The 19383-nt window shown below is 41.3% G+C and overlaps 1 protein-coding gene across 4 annotated transcripts in view; it reads right to left on the bottom strand.

Moving 5' to 3' along the window:
* Nucleotides 1-19383, bottom strand: part of pde10a (phosphodiesterase 10A) — a 69781-nt gene that overhangs the window by 6367 nt on the left and 44031 nt on the right. For 2 of the 4 annotated variants that reach the window (XM_027165946.2, XM_027165949.2), the window contains exons 3-19: nucleotides 12479-12507; nucleotides 11665-11785; nucleotides 10710-10759; nucleotides 9965-10105; nucleotides 8654-8809; nucleotides 7832-7882; nucleotides 7426-7484; nucleotides 6930-6981; nucleotides 5295-5437; nucleotides 4723-4815; nucleotides 4202-4388; nucleotides 2827-2969; nucleotides 2104-2187; nucleotides 1597-1747; nucleotides 1362-1517; nucleotides 250-422; nucleotides 34-145 (exon numbers count right to left, since the gene is read on the bottom strand). In XM_027165946.2, coding sequence (XP_027021747.2) covers nucleotides 34-145; nucleotides 250-422; nucleotides 1362-1517; nucleotides 1597-1747; nucleotides 2104-2187; nucleotides 2827-2969; nucleotides 4202-4388; nucleotides 4723-4815; nucleotides 5295-5437; nucleotides 6930-6981; nucleotides 7426-7484; nucleotides 7832-7882; nucleotides 8654-8809; nucleotides 9965-10105; nucleotides 10710-10759; nucleotides 11665-11785; nucleotides 12479-12507 — 1901 coding nt within the window. Of the gene's footprint in view, nucleotides 1-33; nucleotides 146-249; nucleotides 423-1361; nucleotides 1518-1596; nucleotides 1748-2103; nucleotides 2188-2826; nucleotides 2970-4201; nucleotides 4389-4722; nucleotides 4816-5294; nucleotides 5438-6929; nucleotides 6982-7425; nucleotides 7485-7831; nucleotides 7883-8653; nucleotides 8810-9964; nucleotides 10106-10709; nucleotides 10760-11664; nucleotides 11789-12478; nucleotides 12508-19383 lie in introns of all 4 variants that reach the window. The other 2 variants (XM_047812419.1, XM_027165945.2) reach the window with 2 other exon arrangements.

Here is a 19383-nt window from a genome sequence, read left to right on the forward strand (position 1 = left end):
TGCATTTTAACATGAAACTGTAATAAAGCTTACCTCAGCCCAGAACTCTGCATAGATGTCGTTGGCTGTGAGGCGAGTGATAGGCCACAGTTTGGTAACAGAGCAGAGATCACACGCTGTCATCATCAGGCCAATTACGCGGTCCCTGGTAAGCCGAGCAATTAGGACACTGATCATCTCCATGCTAGACTCATGAATGTCATGACACTCTTTTGACACGATTAACTGTGAAAGTGCATGACCTCTGACCTGTGGGCGTGGTTGTTCAGGTCCAGTGCTCCTGTGCTCAGCAGATCAGCAAGCTGCTTGCGGTTGCTAAAGTAGAGTGCCAGGTCGGTGGCGATGATGGCTTTGCGGATGATCTCTAGCACCTGCTCGTACTCGCTGGAAGTCAGGTTGGAGAAAATATTGTGCCCTTCCAGCTATGGGAAACAAAGAGATCAATAAAAAAGCAAAAGCTCCACTTAGGAGGCAAACGGCAGCAGCAAAGCCTGGAAGAAAGGTTCCCAAGACTGAGCAGGGGTTTACATAAAATAATCTAAGGGCGTGGGAAGTGTGTGTGTGTGTGTGTGTGGGGGGGGGGGGGGGTCACATACACATACAAATCTACACATACAGAGAAATTGTTCTTAACCCTCCACTGGTGTGAGAAGAGAAAAGCCTCTCTTGATCATTTCACCTTTTCCCCTTCATTCAAATGTGAAAACCTTGCTCCTACACCCTTATGTGTTTTGCTAAGTATCTCACCTAAAAACTGTACCATTAACAAAACGATCATAGAGGGATCATTTTCTTTGCTGGGTTGAGGAGTGATAGCATTTTTCCACCGGACAGCACGGTATGGCTCAGGTAAATTATCCACAATCTGCCATTTTATTCAAATCTGCTAATATAAAAGCCAAACCAGCACCTATGAGTGGGGCCAAAAATAGCACAGACTATCAACTGGTCAACATAAAAGTTCTCTCTGCTAACACAAAGTAAAAAAAAAAAAAGAAAAAAAAAAAAGGCAATTTAGTATTAATTAATTTTATTTATAGTACAATTTAAATTATTGCTGTTAGCTTAATATTAGATTTCTTCTATTGCAAGTAAAATCTTCCGAATCCAATAAAGTTTCCTAATCACCTTGTGCTCTACACCTGGGTCAGAATAAATTGAAATGAATAAATGAAATTTTAAGGTGTATTTTACCACTTTTTACCTGCTAAGTTCCAAGGAAAATTCTAAATCTCAGTAATAGAGTTTGCATTTTAAAGAGCTGTTCGGTGGAAAAATGCTAATAGAGAGGCAGTGAAGTCAGGAAAGGGACACATCTCACCAAGCCAAGTGTGTGTAGATGCAGTGTGTGAGAGCTCTACCTGCAGGATAGACACCGTCTGGGAGAAATGATGCTGTTCCATGGTGGACGTGGAGTACAGCGCCGCCAGAGGGTGGTCAAACTTCTGCAGGTAGCTATTGCTGTAGCCTCGGTGGTCCAGGTCATGACATAAGCAGGCTATAAGCAGACCTTTCCTCTGGGTGAATGGAGACAGAATAAAACATGAGGTGGTATGTAAGGAAATTTTTCGGAAAAAGTTTGGGATACGCACTGACCTCCAGTTCAGTGAAGATTCCGGAGGTTTTCTGGAGAATGACGTACATGCAGTGGGCCACCGTCACAGCATGCTTCCAGTTGTGGTAGGGAACCCGTCTGTAATTCTTTCGCACTGACATGGTGAAGCGACACAACTTCTCCAGCTCAAAGCTTTACACACAAAACAGCCACATCAATAACCATTTTTACAACGCAGATTAACTGATCACACAGGAGCCATTATCATTTTGGTAAGAACATAGTATACACACACAAACAGTTTAACAGTAATATTCACAATTACACTAAAATAAAATAAAGATTCCAGTGTGAACACTGTGTAAAGTGGAGAAATAAAGGATGAAACTGTACATCCTGAATGATTACCGCTACAGTACAGAAGTGAATCACATCAACACCGTGGCTTAAACACGGTGTTTAGAAACATGAATTCCATTTCTCTCTCATCATTTCCTGTGCATCAGGAATTTTAAACCTAAAAGTGTCATTTAAAAACTTGTTCTCACCTGTTTTTCCCACATGAACTGTGAACCATGTACACAAAGACTGCAGGCCAGAGCTCCTCATAAGGGCTAATATCAAAGTGGAACCTAATAAGATAAGCAGAGAGTGAATGAACTGCATATGAACGTCGTTTGGGAAAAATCAATTTTTTTTGTGTAAAAGAATAATTTCCTAATTTTAGATCAGTGTTAATGCCCTGTTAGCATAGTGTACGTCGACCCATACCCCTACAGTAACAATTAACCAGAATAAAATAGTTGACATTTTCATTATACTGTGGCTCACACCTCAAATCAAATGGAAAAAGATTTCATTGTTTTTTCAAGTTTTAGCTGTTTTTAAGGTTTTATTTTAACACAACAATATTTGTTCCCATATTTTATCGTGTAACTGCTAATTCCCAGAGAATGCTACAACAAATAAGAGATCATTTCTTAACTTTTGTGTACGTTCCATAACATCGTCCTGTACGTTTTAACAGTACGCCCTGTAGTGTTTTAGTCTTCAATTTCTCAGGTAAACCTACCATATAGGTCATTTCCTTAGTACACCATTATATTGTATCAGTTGCAATGCAGTTTCACACAAAGAGCAAGATTAATTTATGAATTTTCAAGAAAGTTAGTTTAACCCAACATTACATAAACGGCTAGACTAACAAGGTAAGTGTTTGAGCTACATGTGGGCCAATTATTGCAGTTCCACATGCTTTAGTGTATACTCACATTTCAATCTCTTTGTATATGGGGGTAGGAAGGTTAAGCTGTGTGAGGGTTTTCCACTCCTCAGATGTACAGATGCTGTGGTATGAAAGTTTCTCCATAGTCACCCTGTAGATGCACTCTGAATGTCTGATGCGATGATACATCTAAACACACACACAGGCCACGTTGAGGACATTAGTCTGTTCAGCGTCTTTTACTTTACAGACACAAGGCACGTAATTGAATATCGATAAACAGGAATCAAGCTTTTTTTTTCTTCTTCAAACGTTTGCAGGACGTCCGATTGTGACGAGGTGTGTGCATCAGTACTGAAATATCAACAAGAAGGCAAACGAGTAAGAGGTTTTTTGCATTGATGTGGGTGAGCATTCGGGTTTGAAGCTTAGATGACAAAGGCCATATTGACCAACAGGAAGCAGAGACAACTAAAAATATCAGCATTCGTACAAACAAGACTATTACATAAGGGTTTTTTTTTTTTTTTTTTTTTTTTTTTTTACAAACACCCTCCTGGTTTAAAGTATGCTTTACATCTGAATTCAGATATATATAGGAAACTTTAAGGCACAAATTAGACTGTGAAATTGCGTTAGACCTGTAAGACACTCACACACACACCACACACACACACCTTTGGGTGACGGTTTCTCCACAGATATTTACAGAAACATACACTTTGTGAAACTCTATTGTTAAATGTGTTTTAACATTTGACCGAATTAAAACCCAGCACTTGAGGTTCGGTGTCTGCCAAATAAATACGCACATGTAAAATTCACACCCAGAATGCCCGGCACAGCCGTGTCACGTCTAACAGATTCAGCAGCGGCTATGGAGGGCATTATTTATTGTTTTTCCTCTGCAACTGTTTAGCTACTAAACCTGATGCCTGTCAAAGGAAAAAAATAACCCTGAAGCCAAATTTCCAAAACTAAACCACATTTTCGCCAAACCCAAGGAACAATTGCTACTCTGTACACAAGACTAAACACCACTTCTCTTTATACACACACATGCCATGGCAGTCTCGGTTTGTCTTCTGACTCTGTTTATCAGTTATAAGTAAGAAGAGGCTTTAAGGGTTTAAAAAGTCTTGCACAGCTTAGGGAGTTTGACTTTAAGAGTTGAGGAACAATGCGCTTTAATAATTTAATTTGATAAAAGTCTCAGCGGTGGTGGTCATTAAATTCCACAGCACTTTAGACGTGCACAGAAATGCACACATTGTAGAAATCGGTCAGTGGTGGTTGAAGCTGTTGTGTGTTTTTTTTTTGCTCATTAAACTTGTTCATCTGCAGGAATTTGACTCTGGAGTGCGACTCGTTCCGACTCCCCGAGAGCTTTCCATTAACACACGGCTGGGTCTGTCACTCACGTTTGCACAGTGTAAGGCCAGAGCACAAAAGACGGCGAACATCTTGAAGTTGTTCTCGTCAGTTTTAGTGAAGGCACTTCCGTTCAACTTGTTCACCATCTGTACGACGCCTATTACGGTCCCTCGGCTGACGATGGGCATGCACAGGATGTTCCGCGTCGTGTAGCCGGTATACAGATCCACTTCTCTGTGAAGACCATGGCACACAAACAAAAAGAAAATCACATTTAATCAGGTACATAAACCATTTGTGTTCTATATACTTCATGAGTTTCAGACTGACTTGCTGACACGTGTAAATAAACTCTCTTTTAACCATGTGATGATATTTTTAATAAATTTCTCTAAACTGTTTAATATACAATGAAATAATATCCATAAAGAGAGAATCTAGTGATTAGTGTTGTTCCCCCCCCCCGTATCCCATACCAACATGAGGTTAGGAGGTGGACGACAGAATGAAAGTCAGGTGGTTATGAGAAGAGTTATGTTTATATGCTGCAAATTAGGATGTGTGTTACCTGTTGAACCGTGGGTCTGCATAGGCATCTGGAATATTCAGGACCTCTCCTGTCCGTGCCACTTGACCCGCTATGCCCTTCTCTATAGAAAACCTAAGGGGACACAGAGATTACAGGGAGTGTTAGATGACAAAATACGACAAACACAAACAATATAGTATAAAGCAATAATGCACCAACTCTGATACTGGACTTGAGAATGCAGTGCAGCGAGTGTGGGCATTAAAAATGAGGTCATAGTGGAGTGAGATTTCACACACAATGATATCTTCACTTCACTTCTGCGAGGACTGAGACACGTGCTTCCCATAGCCCATAAGATGCAGCTCGCAGCACATTGTGCTCATGTTTCATAAGACACTAGCTGTTCTGAATCAGCCACTCGAGTACACTTTATTAAAGATACTATTTAAACACCAAATCATCTTTAAAAACAAAAGTCAGCGTACTGTATGCTCATTTCTTCAGTGTTGCCCAACTGTTATAATACACAGCAAGTTACTTATTTCAGTATCAAGCATCGTACTAGTTCTGTTCAGAACATTTAATACCAAACGTTTACTGGTACTCACCTAATTTCTTTGGTTTTCTTAAATACCGGCCTCCCTTCATTCTCCTCCCCGATATCAAAAAGGTCAGAGTACAGCTCTTTGTTATTGTGATCGACCTGGAAGAGGGCGCATCTGTCTGCATTCACCAGGTTTTTTGCATATATCTGGAACACAAAGTAGTGCAGCGGTCATCTCTTCGAATTCCTGTTTGACAGTTTAAAAAATGTCCAACGAAGTACAAGAGTATGACTGATGCGTACTGAGAATTCGCTACAATCCCAGTCATTAGACATACATTAACATGCGTGTTAATATCTGGGCAGGGATCTATGATGAGCAAATGGGATGCACTGTGGCAGAGTGAGAGTGAGTGAGTGAGAGAGTGTGACAGACAGCTAGAGAGAGTGTGAGTGTGTATGTGTGATAGAGATATAGAGAGGGAGAGGGAGAGAGTGTGACTGTGTGTGAGTGATAGAGATATAGAGAGGGAGAGAGTGTGACTGTGTGTATGTGAGAGAGAGAGTGAGACTGTGTGTGTGACTGTGTGTAAGAAAGAGAGTGACAGAGAGTGAGAGTGTGTGTAAGTGAGTGTGTGTGAGAGAGTATGACAGTGATAGAGAGTGAATGTGTGTGTGAGAGTGAGTGTGACAGAGAGAGTGTGAGTATGTGTATGTGAGAATGAGAGAGAGAGAGAGAGTGAGTGACCGTGTGCGTGTGAAAGAGAGTGTGATGAGATAGTGTGTGTAAGTAAGAGTGTGACAGAGAGAGAGAGAGAGAGAGTGAGTGAGACAGTGTGTAAGAGAGCGAGAGAGAGTGCAAGAGAGCGAGTGTGAGTGACAGAGATAGTGTGTGTGAACGCAAGAGAGAGACAGAGTGTGAGTGCAAGAGAGAGCGAGTGTGACCGAGGTAGTGTGTGAGTGCAAGAGAGAGAGACAGTGTGTGTGTGAGAGTGAGAGAGTATGAGTGTGACCGAGACAGAGAGAGAGAGAGAGCAAGCGAGAGAGAGGATCACCAGTGGGGAAACCATTCGTTTCTTTATGATAACTTTTATCCATTATATTGGACCCTTTTCTAACATCGGTTGTCAACAGAATAGGAAAATCCTGGCAGTCGGCTCCTGAATTAGTCTCGTTAGCTCCAAGCTTACAGTGTGGCCAGGAACAGACAGACTCAGATAGAATTACAGCTGTTCGATGCTCTGATGGTGTCTTTCCTCTCTGACCCGTCAACATCACTTCCTGTAATGCTTGGCTCAGCAAGAAGACACGCAGACAGGAGAGGCTCAGTGACCTGATACCTGCTGTGTGCTTGCTGTCTCTTTAAGACAGGCAAAGGAGAAGAACATAACAACTAGAGTATAAGCAAATGGATGTGTTGCCTGAAAGGATAGAGATCAGGAAAGCAAAAAGATTCAAGAGTATGATATGAGCACTAGCATGGGGTTGGGGGTGGGGTGGCTCTGGGGAAGCCCAAGGGGAATGGCACGAGCAGGTTCTAGGAAGGGACTTTCACTGAACCCAGCAAACATAAGAGGAGTTCTTTCATCGCTCATTTTTCTTCACTGGTGATGTCAACACACGAGCAACAAAAGCACAGCAGTTTTTCTCCTCATGACAAGGCGTGTGACCCTGCTGAGAAAAGCAGAAACATACTCACCATGATATGTTCAAGTAGAGAATCTATTGCCACGATATTGTCGAAGTACGTTCTATGAGGAGGAGAGTGAGAAAGGTTTAAACAAATAAAACAGAACGGTAAAAAAAACTGTATAACATTACTATTAAAATGAAGTTTGATGATGATGATGTGTGTGTGTGTGTGTGTGTGTGTGTGTGTTGTGGTCTGGAAAAACCCAACAGATGTCACTGCAACGCTAAGAGCTATAAATTACAGTTGTGCATGCCAAAAAAATAATGTGGACCTGTTTCATTTACTTCATATATTAGTACCCAAGTTTTCTGCGTAATAGTCAACCGATCGGTCTCTTCTACAGAAGTCAAAACTTTGCTAGCCAAGTGTGTCTTCGTCACACCGAATCAATGTGTCGGAATCATTCGGAGAGTCGTGGCACCATATCGTCTTTAAGATTATTACAGTATAGTATTTTATATTTTATTAAAGATTCTCTACAGCTCTCCATGCAGTCACTCACTTTGACACGTCTAGCAGGAAGTCGTTGAGCTCCGTCTGCTTTGCTAAACCTCTGCAGACCTGGAATGAACAGAAAAGAAAAACAGAAATGTATTAAAGACACCAGACAGTTTTGTAGTCTCACGTTCGATAAAGAATACCAAATGTTACCAATGAGTCTTCCTCACACTGACAGGCACTTATATATACTGCTCAGACCCAGAGCCACTGTGGGACGCAATCACTCAGTGTGTTACTGCTTATGGTTAAAAAGGTTGCGACTACATAATTGTCTCCCAGAGGTGCATGTGTGCGTATATTCAATGACCGGGTTGCAAAAACTGGACCTCTGAGGCTGTTCAGTGCATATACCCAGGGGCTTTGAGAGAGTGTGTGTGTGTAAACAGAAAAGTTGTGTCTGAACTCACCTGCACTTGGTGAATAGCTACAGAAGCCCACGCTAAATTTGCAGTGGCAACCTAGAAAAAAAAATGGAGACAGGTAAAAATAGATATTTACTTTATTTTTAGGTTGGTTGCTTTTCCCAAAGATGAAGATCTGTTCGCATGTTATTTTATCTTCTGACACTCAACAAACAATCTGCACTGTCATGTTCGTTTCTTACTATTGGTTCCGTGTCAATAATATAAGTAATAATAATAATAATAAATGCTCCAGGTGTAATTATTATTCCTTTTATACCTCTGCAATATGCCAGAAATGATCATTTTAATGTATTAATCAACAGCACCTTATGCTTATTAACCAGAAATGGATACAGGTAATTTCCTGCTAGCACTTTATCACGTTTGTTCCTTCACCAGGTGCTCTTATTTTTCCTTTCTCGGCTTGTCATGTTAAGGAGAAACCGACACAGGAGTCCTTCATGAAACTCATGTCCTGATGTTACTGTAAGTGTTGACACCCGAGACATCATCCATAAAATTTTTAATAAACATCTTTGCGCACGTCTACATGAATGACAGGTTTAGATTAATGCGTTTGTTCTATGTTATGTTTCTATAGTAACCGATCATCTGACTGACCGTGATTAAACTAATGCATGATTAAGTCATTCTCCTTACTTCTGTTACTCCTCCCCCACAACCACACCCCACCCCATGACATCACATGCTTAAAGCAATACTATTTCGACTTGACAGAGTAACTCTTGACTCTGGACAAGAAACAGAAAACATAATTAATACTATTTGCAAGAGGCTATAGTGGGTAGTGTAATGTCTGCGCACCTCCTGGTGGCTGAGGTTGAAGGGCTCTCGGCCGAGGTTGCGGTGCAGCTCCAGCACAGCGATCAGGTCTCCGATGGCCGTGAGGATGGGGAGACACAGAACAGAGTGAACATGGATCCCTGAGTCCTGCCCTGTGCCGTGGGGAAACCGCTCATCCTGTACGTACACACACACACTCATTTCAACAATGTGTTTCTGCTTAACTAGTGTATCTACATTCCAGCTCTGACATTCCCCTTCATTGTGCAGCCGTGTATTGTACCTGCTCTAAAAACAACTGATCTGCGTCAATGCTTAATTACCTTAATCACCTGTAATTGGAGTTGAGTTAAACGGGCATAATGAGGAGTTAATACCACAACTGCTCATTCAGATCTGAGATGTAGCTACAGGACAGGAGCATGTGCCATGCTGGGGGGGAAAACCGTGTCAGTTCTGTGAGGTTCTTAACCGTGAACGCAAGTCGATTGCTGAACAGTATCGATAGTGTGCACCACCACTGACTGTCTGTTTTGACCACAATATTGAAACATGTTATGGGCTGGAAACAAAAATATTTACTCAACACCCTTCAACGACCCTATTAAATCCTATGTGTGTGAAATTATTGCTAATTACTTCGTTGCATAGGAATGTGTAGGGACCATCCCACAATTATTTTTTAGTTAGTGCATATGTGGGAGCTCTGAGGAGATGTGATATTAATCTGAAGCAATAATTCGAGGACTCCCAGTTGTTTCTTACAGTAAATGTGTAAATCGATCTTTCGTACAGTGAGCTGCACAATAAAACAAGGCATGGAAACATGGCTTCAGGTTCTTCACCACATTCGATGGTGTCCAAAATACGGTACATTGGCACACAGAATAAACAATGGAATACTAATTTAATGATTTGTTCGGGCATTTCTGCAATCCTGTCAAGATCCAGAAGATTCAATGTTTTCCACTTCCCCAACCAAAAAACCCCACTTTGTACCATCTGCCCTGAGGAGAATACTCACACTCTTCCCGTGATCTCCGACAGTCCCTTCCTACACCCTGAACAGTTTAAGCTCATTTATATTCTTATATATTCTTATATTCTATATCGTTCATGTGGACGATGTGGACCAGAGATGGAGAATTACGTGGACAAACTCTGTTTTGCTTTAACCATTTGGCTCATTCTCTTACCGAAAGCTTCATCTATAGCCGAGTCTGAACCTCTTTGCAGAGGCAACCAGGTTTTGGGCTGAATAACCAATGATCTTCATAAGGGTTATTAAAATACATCACAGCTTTCTAGTCAGCGTTTTGCACCGTGACTTACCCCCATGATGTCTTCTACAAGTAGTGTCTTGCGTGTCTTGGCAACGTGAGCAGCTATGGTGGTACCGAACACAATGGGACCAGAGGGGATGAGCCCGGGAAGCCCCTCCTTTGCCCCGGTTGGTGTGAATAAACACAGGGTCTGGACCAGAGAAAAGGACAGGATATGATTTATGATGCATCACTATTCTTCAGCAAACCCTGTGGTGGTGAGTCAAATTAAAACCTTTAAAAGTTGTTACAATTTAGAATTTAACAGAAGGGATTTCTGGAAGAATCTGACCAGTGCTGAAAACAAGAAATAGAAGTGATAGACTTCATCAATGCCCATTAGTGTGAGCTTAAAAAAAAAAACCAAACATCTAAGGATTTTATTTGACTCACCCTCGTATGAGCGCTAATCGTTCTAGCGAGCGTTCAAACGTGTAAACGTAATAAGTGTACGGAAATAGCTATCCAAACATGCTTATCTGTTGCAGATAGGGTCATAATGATGACACGGCTACTCTGGTAATGATGTAAAAGAGACAAATCGCTGTTTGCAGATTCCTGCATTTGTTTGCACTTGATGTTCCTACAGATTACAGATTAAAGACGCCTAAGGTTAAAGAAAGGCCTAGTCCTTCCTTTTATTTCTGACAATACCATCATCAAATGCATCGCCACTACCTCATTTCTATTACTATAAGAATATCAGAATAATAATGATAATAAAAGGAAGTATACAGTCATAGAGAACCACTTACATTGTTGCATTCTCCAAGGAAGTATAGTGCAAAACCATCCGCTTTTGTAGCTATGAGGGGGAAAAAAAACACTTTTAGGCGTCAGCTTTAGATTCTTTATCATCACAGCACAACTTCTTCGATCGTGTGTAAACTTTAACTCTAAAAGGGGGTTCATATTCGTAAGCTAGAGTTCAAATTATACAAGACTGATCTGTGCTCATGGCTCGTGAAGAATCTCGAGTCATGTGTGTGCAAGTGTGACACGCTTGCAGTTTGTTTGTGGTGTTTCGGTTTACGTGAATGCATGTGAGTGCACACATATTAAGAGACGTCGTGTGTACAGGGGGCAGGGATGAATCCCTGAGCTCCGCAGTGCTGCAGTGTGCCGACGAGGCGTGGGTGGATTAAACGTGACAGCCTGTGCACTACTCACAAGGAGAGAGAGAGAGAGAGAGAGAGAGAGAGAGAGAGAGAGAGATGAACATGAACATGCACTAGGGCAAGACCTTCTAACCAGGGTCAAGCCCACCAGCACCCAGCACTCTCTCTGTGTTTCACCATTAACCCATAAGTTGACTGAACTGCAGACACTTGTCGAGGGAATCCCGGACACTTTCATGCAGGATATTTCCAGCACTTTAATACGGTTTCGTTTGCTCATATGGATTTCCTTTTTAAACTCAGTACAGTACACAGGCCTGACTTCGAGAGACTCGAGTCATGTTGCCAAACCTTCATTTGTTTCCTGTAATTATATTAGTGGCTAAATGCTTCTGGACCTTTTTGTTTGCTTGTTTTTAGAATGGCCTGTGCACTGCAACAAACATCTGTCTGTTTCTTTTGAAAGCTCTTTGTGATGGACGACGACGAGACACGTTACGAGAAACAAGAGGGCATAAGTGTCTCATTTTTAAGGATGAGAAAATTTCCAGTTAATGTAAGAAATGCTTCAGGGATGTGTGTGAAGCCTGACCTGTTTTGATGATGTTACACAATTCGTACAGCAGGAGTTTGTTATCTCCGCCTGTGTCCAGCCGCTGCTCCATGTAGCTGTTCAGCTCGTAAACCACGCCCTGCATATTAGTGTCCTGGTACTGCTGGACACAAGAGACACACACAGTATGCAACTACACAAACACAAACAACACGTACTGCATACAGATACGTGTTAGGACTCTCGGGCAGTGAAACAGGTGAGTGGATACATTCAATCATCACACAACCACTGAGAGAGTAGGTCTGTGTGTGTGTGCGTGTGTGTGTGTGTGTGTGCATGTGTGTGTGTGTGTGATGCAACAGCAGGCACAGTTTACTCCTGTGAAGGTTTTAGCCCTCTAACCACACCCACAAATCCCATCATCCCATCTCACTCCGGCGTCTCAAAGATTTGATGCTTCTTGGGTTCTAGTCACAGGTGGATTTATAACCGCGGCCGATTTGAAGGATGATCTGAAGCATTCATTCTAAGTCTAATGTTTTGAACATTAGACACATTTGTGACACCATGAATGAAAACTAAATAAATAATGAACATTCTTGTAAGAGGATTAAACTAACTTTAAAAACAAAAATAATAAAATAAAATTAAAAACGTCAAGTAATTTACATGCGTCTTCTAAAGACACCTCCGGACACACACATGCTCTCTCTCACAACACACACACACACACGCACACACGCGCACACACACACACTCCAACATGTAATCAAAAGGAAAGTCAAGCAATAAAGGAGTGAGAAGAAAACACAGACAGCAAAACTATTCAAAAAGAAGTCACCTCACTTACCCTGCTTACTTCTTTAGTCGAAGGCTCATCTGTGTGGAGACAAAACAAAAACATGTCCAATGGAATAAATAAAAGGTGGCGTGTTAAAGGATCGCATGTTGTACTTTCGCTGGTGTCGCTTCTCTAAAACCAACCTTCGCAAACACTGTCGACTATTCAGGAGATAAATCACAGTTACATAGTGCGAGCACAGAGTGGTTTAGTCTTGGCAGACCTTTTGGTGTCTCTACAGTAGGGAAGTGACAGAATATGAATACATTACTTAGAATGAACAGATAATGATTGTCTAAACAGATACAAATACTGATACTATATATTTAAAAAAAAAAGTTCCTCAGTAGTGCATCGGACCAGGATTCTGTGGGCTGCAGCAAAGAAGGTGCATAAGCAAAAAGATCATTTCATTCAGGTACAAGTCAGAGATTGGATATGAATCTCTCCTGGCAAAAAAGGTACATCAACATGGACATAAGTGTCATTAGATAGCTATCGGGTCAGAGACAACACATGAAGTGACCATGTGTAAAAAGGCCCAGTGTTATAGCAGCAGTTACATGAGGTATTGTAATGTATTGTGCAAAACAGCAATCAATCAGTTCTAGTCAGTGCACTCAAAGCAGTCCTGAAGGGCAGAGGTCGCTCCTGCTGGCCAGGTTTTCACCAGTCATTGGACAGGACACAACAAAATTGTCAGTGTCAGACCTTATGGTGCATAAAATGGTCAAAAGAAAAAAAATATACACAAATTGTGTGTGTGTGTGTGTATGTATATATATATATATATTAGTATATACACAGTATATATGTGTGCATAGTTAAAAAAAAGGGTATATTTAATAGGAAAAAAGCCTTGTCATGTAAACCTTGGGTTTAAAAATAAGAATAGAGAGAATTATTTTAAGCATTATGCAGATACAGAATAGTGGAATTGTGTCTCAGACAGAGAACACAAAACTTGGAACACACACACACACACACACACACACACACACACACACAAAATGAGTGAATTTATGACTTTGTTGCTCAGTGTTTCAGTTTCTCAGCCCGTCAACGGACAGAGGCTTTAGCAGAACCTTCTCCTCAGTCAAAGACAGCTACTGAGTCAAGGTCGGAGAGGAAGAAAACACTGTTCATGGCACAAGGTGCACAGATGTGGGCCTGAAAACAAGACGCATAAGGCTCCTCTCTTCTCTGAGGTAATGTGATTTAGTGTACATTAGTGGCTGCCATGGCAGACGCATCTCACTCACTGCGTCATAGCAACATGTGACCCAACATATGACGAGTCCTTTCAGGGACACGAAGCACTCTTACCAAAGAGGAAGTACAATGGACAGAGAACACGTCGAGAGGAATAATTAGTGACATTATATGTATGTTTCACAATACTGAAATAATCACTGAATAGCATACAAAAAAAAAAAAAAAAAAAGGCTAGTCTAGCCAGATTTCTGTTAAAGCTTATAATAATCTGTTATTCTGATGACTGCAGCAGAGCGACATTTCAAGTGGCATTTCGGTTTTATGCAAACGACAAACTCGGGTGTATTCTTTCTGACCAACCGTATGACACGTCCCATATCTGCGGTGTCGCGAAACCTCTGCTCTTACACAGAGATGGTGCGATACTACTTCTCTTTTTCAAAAAGAGTCCTTGAGCATCATATCATCTCGATACTCCTTTGACGGATTTCCTTTAAAATCCGCTATAAAATCATTTTTTAATGAAGCACTTACACACACACACACTAAAAAAATCACTTGCATTACAAATGTAATACAATCTAATAAATATTCTTCAAATCCAAATGCAATTTTTTTTTGCCTAGAATATTTTTAACAGTTATATGTCATGTAATGGAACATCCATGAGACAAGTTGCTTCGTGTTCTCACTGACATTATGGTAGCTATAAACACATGGCTAACTCACTATCCTGTACAACTCTGATCACTCAAAACGGTCAGAAGGAAAAACTTGACACAATTGCAGATGTCTGAAGAATTTCAAACACGTTTAGAATTTTTAATAAATCAATTCTACAGGAGAGGAAAAAAGTCTGGGATCTGCATAATCATAATCCATTGTGAAGTTAAATAAAATAACCATATATACTGTGTGTGTGTGTGTGTGTGTGTGTGTGTTTATATATATATATATATATATATATATATATATATATATATATATATATATATATATAATGTGTGTGTTTATTTATTTATACATTTCTTAACAATTCATTTCATTATTTTAATTTTTGTGCTTCCTGCACAGTCCTCATGAGCGTATAAAAAGTACAATGCGAATGTGGCTGTACAATGCAGATGTATAGCTCGTGGTGTCAGTACAGCTGAATGGGAGAAACATCTATCTTTGTTCTTGCAGGTAAACTACGCTGGCCTGATCTTCCCAGGCGCCATGGCGAATGCCGGTCTTTGTTGCGCTTGAGGCCGGTGTCCAAACAAAGCCGACAAACAGCATCAGCTGCGTCACGCAGCCCGACGAACCACCCAATCCTGCTTTCTGCCTCATCCTTACTGCTGAGCGGTGGAAGCCCGGAGACCACATGCTCAGGCGGAGGGCGCTACTGTTCCATCTGTGTGTTTGGCCCTGAGCTCGTGCGAAGGTCCCGGGTAAGCCAGGATCACAGTGAGAGCCGCACAACAGGCTAGAAGATACACCTGAGATTCCCAAACAAACAGCGGGATAAAAGACGAGTCTTAAAAGACGTCATCTGCCGAAACGAGTATGATTTACACTGAAGTCAATCAGGAGTCTTATTTATTGTCTTAATTACACAAAATAACTTAAAATACTGCTAAAGTCCTGATAATCATTCTTTCCTCAAAAGGTTGCTATGGACAAAACTTGGAGGTTTCTCACTACGTATTTCACACTTCTGCATGCAAACCTGTGCAACAGTCTATACTGTACCTCTGTATCGTACTCTAAAACTAGGCATCCTGAACAAATCTTATAAAGTCTCTTTCATTTTCCATGGGGGAAATGGATTAAAGTTGAGTGGAGCTGAGTGGAGCCGCAATTAATGACTGCAGTAAGAAATGCAGGACGCAAAAAATACATAAATAAAATAAATCAATTGTAGGAGGGTATCAAATAGCTGTGTTAATAAAAAGGCAAGCAATCCTGGGAGGAAGCAGGTATAAAATATATATATATATATATAATAAATAAAACTGGAAAAGCTGGAAACAAGTTGCACGTCGAGGCCGAGCGGCTTCTTTCCTGCTGTAACTAAATTATGGCACATTTCAGCCATTTTTCCTGAGCACGTCATCTATAGCGCTTTACTTTAGTGCCAAAGTGATTAGAGCCACACAGCCGCAGACAGTCTGACTGGGTCGTAAATCACCGTGTGTGTATGCATATGTGCAAGTTAGTGAGAGAGAGAGAGAGAGAGAGAGAGAGAGAGAGAGAGAGAGAGAGAGAGAGAGAGAGAGAGAAACAGAAATAAAGAAAGCAACAGTAAATGTGTGCAGTGGAGAACACAGGCTGTATATCTCAGCTGTGTTGGTCCTCTAGAAATGGTGCCCTGAAGAGTTGGGAATTTATTAAGTACCTAGCCCGTGCGTGTGTGTGTGCGTGTGTGTAGCCAGGGGGGAGTGGGTAGGGGGCCACTGACGTCAGTAGGGCCTGAGGGTGCTCATTAGTCACAGCCAAACTACACACACGCAGACAGGCAGGATAACACCTCACCAGTTTCACACACCTCAGTAGTCAGTCACACACATGCACACACTTTCAACATGTCTCCAGTCTTCTTGTACTTGCACCTTTGCTGTTTTGTTGACTGCCAGTACTCATACACAGACTTCGACACATGCTACATTCTGTATGGATTTTACATCCCAAAACAAACTGAGGGGAGAAAATTCATTTAGAAATAAGGAACAGACATGAACACAACACCCACACACTTACTTAAATTGACCATTGTACAGCAATCTAGAGGTTACACACCGTTAGCGGGGCAATGTGTAAGGAATGTGTGCTTCGAGGCTAAACGCAGTCACAAGATACAAAACATGACTGTTCACATTTTGCAGGATGCCGGATTCCAGCTGCTCACACACTGTTCACCTTTGTTTACACTCCAGACCAGGAGGTTCTCGTCAGACTTTACCGTTTGCATTAAACCTTAATTATACAACAGTTAGCTCTCTACGCGCAACCTGATTGGTTCCTGAAAAAGTGTTCTAGCAGATGTTGTATCTGATAACAGCATTTTTTCCCTGCTGAACCAAATCTGTGTCGTTCAGCTGACCACAAGCTGCTGAGTAACAGCAACGGTCACATTACTCTAAACCGTTCTATTGTCAACGACGTATAAGCGAAAAATAACATGACATACAGAAACACAGTCTGCATCACATGATTTGAGAGCACCAGGACTGCCTTCAGAGAAGCCTGAATAAAGGAGGAGTGTTTTTTTCCTCCTTGTTTGGAGGGCTAGGAGAGACATGTGGGGACCTGTACATACTCAGGCGCATCGATGTTACAACAGAGGTCATGTGACTTGTCAATGCCCTCACTACCTAACATGGCATAAACTTAAAGCCGATACAATGTGATAAAATGCCTGTATCTGAAATAAAATGCTAGACATCCTTCATTCATTTCATTTTCTACCGGGTCTCGGGGAGCCTGTGCCTATCTCAGGCGTCATCGGGCATCGAGGCAGGATACACCCTGGAGGGAGTGCCAACCCATCGCAGGGCACACACACTCATTCACTCACACACTACGGACAATATTCCAGAGATGCCAATCAACCTACCATGCATGTCTTTGGACCGAGGGAGGAAACCGGAGTACCCGGAGGAAACCCCCGAGGCACGGGGAGAACATGCAAACTCCACACACACAAGGCGGAGGCGGGAATCGAACCCTGGAGGTGTGAGGCGAACGTGCTAACCACTAAGCCACCGTGCCCCCATACTAGACATCATTAATAAACCATTTTGGTTCAAAAGTGCTGCTGTAGTGAACATCAATTCTATAAATGAGAAATTAATACTGACACGAAAGTGTCCCCCGCCCCCCAATTTCCAAAAATGCCACAGCAGGATAAAGCATTCTTAATGTTGTATCAAACTAGAATTTTATGTCCTGATCACAGAAACGTGGAATCAAAACTCTTGGAATGCCATTTGTCCAGTCCAATCCAGTTCGGTTTAGATGTTCACTATCGAAACGTGGTTGCAGGTAAGGTTTCCATCTGAGGACTCCTCCATTCAATTCAATTCAAGTTTATTTGTATAGCGCTTTTTACAATAGACATTGTCTCAAAGCAGCTTTACAGAACATAAACACAGAGCAGAAGGTAAACATAATTAATGATAAAGGAATTAACGAATAATAAAAGAAATAAGAATTAACAGAATAAAAATTCTAGATTATTATTAGATGTATATAGTTCACAGTGTGTATGTATTTATTCCCCTATGAGCAAGTCTGAGGTGACTCAGGCAGCAGTGGCAAGGAAAAACTCCCTTAAATTGGTAAAGGAAGAAACCTTGAGAGGAACCGGACTCAAGGGGGAACCCATCCTCATATGGGTGACACTGGGGGTGTGATTGTAATATACAGTCAGTTAAATGTTGTATTGGTGTGAGGTTCAAGGACTTCTGATCTCCTGAGTACCACAGAGTCTAACTGGAGATGTCTCAGGATTCTTAGAGTCGGCCTCGGACATCCTCCTCCATGCAGATCATGTTTGTGCACATAGCACTACAGAGCAGAACAATGCACCAACACTCCTGTTGTTTCCAGATCGTTCCTTGACATCAAGTTCCTTTACATGCCATGTCTTTATGACAGTGAAAATTGTGAGCTTGAAGCACTTTGATGCCCATGTATAGTCTCCTCTGCTTTGTAGGCATTGATCAGCTTCATTATCAGATCCTCAATCAAATTCTTAGAGCAGAGCAAGCTGCTTAAACATTTGGTGACAAATGATTTCTGTTTACATTTATTTTCCTGCACTTGGTGTGCTTCCATCTTTTTTACTCCCACATGCACACATTTTGTTGAAGACATTTGTGTAAATAGTCCACGTCTCCAGATTTGAGGATCGGACTCCGTGTTTGTTTAACAAGTCCTTAGAGATGCTTCCTTGTGCGCTAAGAAAAGAATAAAGATCACAGCACACCCTACTACGGTGGATTATCTTCTGGTAGCAATACTAACCTAGGGGTTTTCTCCTCGGAGTTACAGCCGTTCTTTTATTAGTGAATGACAAATGATACTTTTTACCAGTTTAGCTCCATTTAAAGTTGGGGAGCATGATTATGGAGCGGTTCAGAACGGCCACAGATTTTCGGATCGGTTGTGTCATCACTCGCAACTTAGCATACACGAGGGTGTGACTATGGAATGCCAAAAGGGTCACACCGTTTAGAAGAAACAGTTGAAAATACATATAACAAAAAAAAATTTCTGGCAAAACTTCGTCGTCCAGTTCTTTTGGTAGAAAAGGTGTAAAAATGTGCAGATACTTAAGAAAATTGAATACTGGCCCATGAGCACAAAGAAATAAATTAAAATAAAAAATCTGCCTATAACTATTACATCATTACATATTTGGTCAGGTTTGTGTGACTCTAGTCATGAGGCAGGGAGCAGAGCAGCTGGAATCTGTGAAAATAATATAAGGTACATTAGACAGAAATCTTAACAGTGTATCATCAGTGAGCTGTTGAAGCTGGAATTTGGATTAGGTCTGGACTTTCTGTTACAGGAAACACATCCACAGCTTCGAGTTTGAAAAACAGTGTTGAATAATCACATTTTAATGGCAGCAGATTTGTCCCTATGCTAAGTGTAAACACTCATGGAGAGGAGTTGACGTTTTAGACCTGACATCTTGTCTGACTGTT

Source organism: Tachysurus fulvidraco, chromosome 4 (assembly GCF_022655615.1).
Source record: "Tachysurus fulvidraco isolate hzauxx_2018 chromosome 4, HZAU_PFXX_2.0, whole genome shotgun sequence".
NCBI lineage: Eukaryota > Metazoa > Chordata > Actinopteri > Siluriformes > Bagridae > Tachysurus > Tachysurus fulvidraco.